At 57.8% G+C, this 6,538-nt stretch overlaps 1 protein-coding gene across 1 annotated transcript; it reads left to right on the forward strand.

Moving 5' to 3' along the window:
- The first annotated feature begins 1,624 nt into the window (after positions 1-1,624).
- On the forward strand, positions 1,625-4,798 carry PRLH (prolactin releasing hormone). Its single transcript, XM_025289208.3, has 2 exons — positions 1,625-1,958; positions 2,431-4,798. The coding sequence occupies exons 1-2, from the start codon at positions 1,790-1,792 to the stop codon at positions 2,625-2,627; spliced, it is 366 nt and encodes a 121-aa protein (XP_025144993.3). The 5' UTR covers positions 1,625-1,789; the 3' UTR covers positions 2,628-4,798.
- Positions 4,799-6,538: the final 1,740 nt, after the last annotated feature.

Consider the following 6,538-nt stretch of genomic DNA (forward strand, 5'->3'; position numbering starts at 1 on the left):
GGTGGGGACCCCACCCCGTTTGTGCATCCAGAAGCCACCCCTGCCTGTCCGGGCCCCCTATCCAGTCGGCTGTCATGGTGGAAACGAAAGGTAGAGCCATCCAGGCAACTCCGCTGGGAACACAGACCAGGAGTCCCACCAGCCAGGAGACAGCGAGCCCCGGGCTCTCAGGAGGCCGGACCTTGAGGGTCAGGAGACAGGCTCCGCCAGGGCTCTCCTAAGGCGCCCTGCACCCAGCAGGGGTCCTAGCCAGGGGACAGCGAACAGCCCAGCCGGTCTGGGAGCACCTCTTTATCACTCTACTTTCATGATGGCGCCTCCATTTCCTCTAAGTTGGAGTCCCCCTGCCAACAGGTCTCTAAAAAAGGAAGGGGTGGACATTTTAAATCTCTCAGTTGGAGAGCATGTTCCTTGGAGCTAGGGCTTCCCTGGTGGCTCAGACGGTAAAGAATCTACCTGCATTGCAGGAGACACAGGTTCGATCCCTGGGTAGGGAAGATCCCCCAGAGGAGGAAATGGCTACCTACCCTAACCTAACCCTAAGAATACACTCCAGTATTCTTGCCTGGAGAATCCCAGGGACAGAGGAGCCTGGCGGGATACAGTCCACAGCGTTGTAAAGAGTCGGACACGACTGAGGGACTAACGCTTTGACTTTCCGCTGGGCTCAGGGACAGGCTGGAAAGCCAAGGTCAGCAGAGGGGTCTTCCCTGAAAAAGACAAGCTCTCTGGCGTCTTCTGCTGGTTCCTTAAGTGCTGGGGGAGTGGGGAGCGGGGGAAGGAGCCAGCCCTGAGGTGAGGGCACCTGCAGAAGGAGTTGCCAGGTTTGCCAGGTGGACGCTGTTTCGGGCTCAGCCCAGCAGGGTGAGAGGCAGATTTCTGGGTGCCTCTGTCACCCACAGCTCTCCCCCACCTGTACAAGGCTGTCCTGCTGCATGAGGGCAGGTCCCCACGGTCTGCTGGTTGATCTTGGAGACTCAGCGGCTTGGATCTGGGGTCAAGGGGGCTGGTGAGCACTCCTGGCAGGGATGGTGAATGATGACCCTTCTACAGTGCCCGGCTGTCAGCGGGCAGAGGGCAGGATGGAACTGGGCTGAGGGAGGGAAAGAGCCCTGCACCGGGGTCCCCTGCCCTGAGCGAGGTCCGGGTTCAGCAACCCCCAGGCCCCCACCCCCGGCTGATGGCTGAGGTTAGGCCACCCCCTCCACCTCGGCAGCCACCTGGCTCCTCCTGGCAGGTCCCCACCAACCTGCTCGCCTCTGTCGTCCCCCCTCGCCACCCCACCAAAGCCAAGTGTGCACACCCACAGTGGAGCAGAGGCCTCCCACACTCCTGGCTCCCTGACACAGATGGACAGGCAGACAGACCGAAGCACATCCAAGACAGCCCAGCTCTCTGCACCCACAGCTCATATTCCCCCCGGGCTCCTTCTGATGACAGACGGTCCTTGTAAACACGACTGAGCCCAGGAGAGGCCAATACACACATGGTCACCTCATCGAACGCTCACTGTACAGAGCAGAGACTGGGGTCCCCGGGGGAGCGAGGGACTGTGCACACAGTCAGGCACACCTGCTGCTCCAGGCTCACTGCCATCCCAGCAGAGAAGTGCACACCGGAGCCCGACTGGGTGTGCACACGCGTGTAACCCCATGCACACCTGCCGCACACCTGTGCACACCCATGTGCGTGTACATGCATGTGTGCACACACTCACGCACATCCACTCTGACACACACAGAGTGTGTGAGGCGTTACCCGAGGCACCCCGCTTTGCGCACACGCCCTCATGTGCGCTCACCTTTGCCCCCAGGCTGCACCCTCCCAAGCGGGGCCTCTGCGAGGAGCAGCGAGTAGGATGACGGCGGTGGGGGCCTGGCTCCTCTGCCTGCTGCTGCTGGGCCTGGCCCTGCAGGGGGCTGCCAGCAGAGCCCACCAGCACTCCATGGAGATCCGCAGTGAGTGTCCAGCCCCGCCCCCGCCCCCAGGGGTCACAGGGGGTGCCTGGCCACTTCCTGGGCTGGGGCATCCTTGCTAAGCATCCCGGAGTTGGGGTTTGGCCTCCTGTTCCCCAGACCCTTCCCCCAGGTGGCCCCAACAGCTGCTCCCAAGGGTCCCGGCCCAGCACATGGGGGAGGGTCACTCCTCACCACACGGGTGGCCTGGGGCTGAGTGCACGTCACCCATGAGAACGGGGCTGTGGGGACAGGAAAGGAAGGGGAGTGTGTCCTGGTGTGAGTCTGAAATCCTACTTCCCAAAGCCACCCCAGCACCAGAAATGGACGCTCCGGGCGAGCCTCCTGTGCGGGTGGGTGGTCCTGGCACGGCCTGGGTGACAGGCAGCCGTGAGCTGAGCACACACCCAGCCCGGCCACCAGGGCTGCACCCACCAGGGCACAGGCCTCCATGCGCTCTTCTCGCTGTTTCCAGCCCCTGACATCAACCCTGCCTGGTACGCGGGCCGCGGGATCCGGCCTGTGGGCCGCTTTGGCCGGCGGAGAGCTGCCCCGGGGGACAGACCCAGGCCTGGCTCCCGGCGCGTGCCGGCCTGCTTCCCCCTGGAAGGCGGCGCTGAGCCCTCCCGAGCCCTCCTGGGGCGGCTGATGGCCCAGCTGGTCCAGGAGTAACAGCGGGAGCCTGCCCCCCACCCCTCCTCCTCCACCAGCCACCTTCCCTCCAGTCCTAATAAAAGCAGCTGTCTTGTTCACATGTGTCTGCATGGCGACAGAGCACGCGGTGCTCTCCCTCACAGGATGTTAGCCTGGAAGGACCCTCAGAGCCCAGCAGCCCAGAGGCTCCAGGACTCGCCCAAGGGCACCTGGCACTGAGCAGGGGGCTGGGGCGGCCTTGGCCACCTGCAGCCCATGACAACCTCCAAGCCGCCCTGACCAGTTGCTCAGGCTGTGCACTGCATGAGGCCGCTGTGCAGAGGCCCCAGGGAGGGCATCACGGCCCCTCGGCCTCACCTGCCCCGCTCTCTGCTGCAGTTCTTTTTGCCTCCCTGTTGGTACTTGTGGAAGAGAAAGAAACAGGGGTGCTTGTCTCCAGTACTCTTGGATTCGAGTATTTCAGCCCCACCTGTGTCCCTTTCAAATCGCACGGGGATGCCCCTGCGTCCTGTTTCAGGCGGAGCTCGCTTTGGTGTCGGGGGCACACAGCCACTGATGGGACAACTGAGCTCCATCCCCACCTCCTGGGGGCCCCGGTTCCCACACGAATCTGGGCCTGTGAACACCCTCCTCAGTCCTGAGCTTGGGTGGCGCGGCCCCTGTGTACCTGCCAACAGGTGTGCATGCTCTGTGAGCATAAACCCCCTTCCCCAAGGTGTGCCCACCCCTCCAGCGCTGGGGCCAGGAGCGGGCGGGCAGGTTTAACCAGTTGCTTCTGAACCCAGAGCTCAGGCCCGTCAGGCCTCTGCCTGCACCCTGCCTGCAGGATCTCAGGAACCCCCAGGCCTCGGGACTCCTTCCATCCACACTCAGCAGGGGCAGGGACACAGAGCCAGCCTGCAGGACCCCGGCCCGGCTGCCCTGCCCAGATAGAGGAAGGCAGGGGTCCACGCTCACTGGCCAGCTGGAGGAGGCTAAACTGGCCCAGACCGCCCGGATTGGGCTGGGTCAGGGCTGCCCCCTCCCCAGCCCCAGGGAGGCTGGAGGGAGGGCAGGGGCCAGTCCCCCCCCAAGGAGAGAGCTCCTGCTCGGTCAGCACTGCCCCAGGCTGGACGCGCACGTAGGAACAGGAGTGCGGCCAGTCCCCTCCCAGGGCAGGCAGGTGCTGGGCCCGGCCCAGAAGCATGGAGGACCAAGGAAAGCAGTTCAACCCTAAGTGACCACATGGCCCCCTCCCACCCGTGGGGACACTCCCCAGGAGCTGAGAACCGCTGTTCAAACACTTATATAGGACAGTTCCCAGCAGCACAACGGCCAAAAAAGGTAGAAACAACCCCAACCCCCATCAACAGATAAATGGATACCAAAACGCGGTCTACGCACACGTACCACGGCTTATTACTCAGCCACGGAAAGGAGTGACGCTCTGCCTGATGCTGCCACATGGGGGAATCGTGAACACAGGACGCAGCACGGCAGAAGCCGGGCACCAAAGGCCCCTCGCTCATGATTCCATTTACAAAGGTCCGGGGAGGCAAGTCCACAGGCAGAAAGTGGTCTGGTGGCTGCCGGGGGCTGCTCCATGGATGCAGGGCTTCCTTTAGGGGTTGAAAGTGTCTGGGAACTTGGCCAAGGTGGTAACCAGGCTAAACGCCACTCAGCTGCGCACTTTAAATAGAAGCACTCACAGCCCCATGTGCTGCAGACATGGAAACATCAGTGTGGCAAAGGGCTCCGGATTCCAGCCACACAGTACCTGGTACCCAGTCAGGGCAGCCCCTGGAACACATCTTCTGGGCCCAGAGAGTCGGGGAGATGGGATATTTTATGTATTCTCCAAACTCCTACTATGGAAGTTTTAAACACACAAGAAAGTTCAAAAATATTATGATGATAACTTATATCCTCCACTTAATTTTTTTTTTTTTTTTTTTTTTTGGCTTCAAGGCATGTGGGCTTTTAGTTCCCTGACCGGGAATCGAACTGGCTCATTGAAAGCACAGAGTCTTAACCACTGGACTCCCAGGGAAGTCCCTACCCTCCATTTATAATAGCTGGAGTCTGAGAAAATGTAACAAGCCCTTAGAAGTGAAAGTGAAAGTGGCTCAGTTGTATCCAACTCCTTGTGACCCCATGGACTATACAGCCCATGGGATTCTCCAGGCCAGAATACTGGGGCCTTTCCCTTCTCCAGGGGATCTTCCCAACCCAGGGATAGAACCCAGGTCTCCCGCATTGCGGGCAGATTCTTTACCAGCTGAGCCACAGGGGAAGCCCAAGAACACTGGAGTGGGTAGCCTATCCATTCTCCAGCGGATCTTCCCAACCCAGGGATCAAACCCAGGTCTCCTGCATTGCAGGTGGATTCTTTACCAACTGAGCTACCAGGGAAGCCCACAGTCCTTAGAAAAGACCATATAAAAAGGAGGAAATGGGTCAAGAGTAAAATTCTGATAAGGAGATCAAAATGATCCAATGTTTGGATCGTGGTGGGCAATTCCAGCACCCTGAGAATAGCATCGCAAGTGAGTCCGTAAAGACGATTGTTTCAAAGCCTTGTTTGTGAAGGGAAAGGAGAGGGAGATAGCAGTGAAGGGGAGGGAAGAGGAAAGGGCTTGGTTCCGCTTGTTTAAGATGGAAGGGCAAGGATTCCAGACCGGAAAAGAAGAAGTAAAACTCGCACTGTTTGCAGATGACATGACACTGTACATAGAAAATCCAAAAGGTTCCACCAGAAAATTACTGTTGCTGCTGTTGCTGCTAAGTCGCTTCAGTCATGTCCAACTCTGTGCGACCCCAGAGACGGCAGCCCACCAGGATTCCCCGTCCCTGGGATTCTCCAGGCAAGAACACTGGAGTGGGTTGCCATTTCCTTCTCCAATGTATGAAAGTGAAAAGTGAAAGTGAAGTTGCCCAGTCATGTCCAATTCTTCGAGACCCCATGGACTGCAGCCCATCAGGCTCCTCCGTCCATGGGATTTTCCAGGCAAGAGTACTGGAGTGGGGTGCCATCTCTATAAAAATACTAATAGTGTCCACGATTATCACTGCATTTACTTTCTCTCCCGCACTCTCCCCTCTTCTCTCTACCCCTTGGAAGTGAGTTATAGATATCATATTTCCCTTAGACATTTCTGTGTCTTTCTCCTCAAATGAAGGGCAATCTCCACCATAACCACAAAATTATCATGCCTCAAACATTTTGTAAGAATTCCATAATATCATAGAGTTTTTCATCCATACTCAAAATTCCCCAAATAAGGCAAGGAACTCTTAGCTGCCTTTTTTTCTTTTTTTTTTTTTTTTTGGAAGCCAGACTCCAGTCTAGATTCAGGGTCATGGTTAGTTATTTCCTGTTCATCCCCCGTCATCTGATTTTGTCATGACACCAACTCTTACAAGAGCCCAGATGCGTTACCTGGTAGGATGATCCACGCGCAGCACATGGCGCCTGCTCCCCCAAGTGCTCTGACCTCCTCCTTCCGTCCTGCCCCTGTATTTCCTGTTATCTGAGCAGTTGGGTCCAAGGGCAGAGTGGGGCTCAGCCATCGCTGAGGCACGGACACTCCGTGTCTGTCCTACAACATGGTATCTGATGGTGGGCTCCAGGTCCCACTCCGATAGAAGCCAAGCATGACCCTTTGCAGACTGTAAGACCCTCTCAGTTTCCCGTCTGCTCAGAAACGATCTTCAGAAGTCCTGGGGCCCTGTGACAGCAGCCTGTCTCCCAAAGAGCTTCCGGCCAGGGACTCGGGCCCCCAGGTACCCTTGCTGAGACCAGCTGTCTTTCGTGGGCTGCATGATGCTGATCCTCTGATTCTTTCCTCCTGAGCAGATTCTTCTAAAGGAGGTATTTCTCCTTTTTCCCCTTTCTTCCTTTTTTTTTTTCTTTTCATTCAACATCTTACAAATGGTAAGATGATTTCAAG

This window comes from Bubalus bubalis, chromosome 6, assembly GCF_019923935.1.
Source record: "Bubalus bubalis isolate 160015118507 breed Murrah chromosome 6, NDDB_SH_1, whole genome shotgun sequence".
NCBI lineage: Eukaryota > Metazoa > Chordata > Mammalia > Artiodactyla > Bovidae > Bubalus > Bubalus bubalis.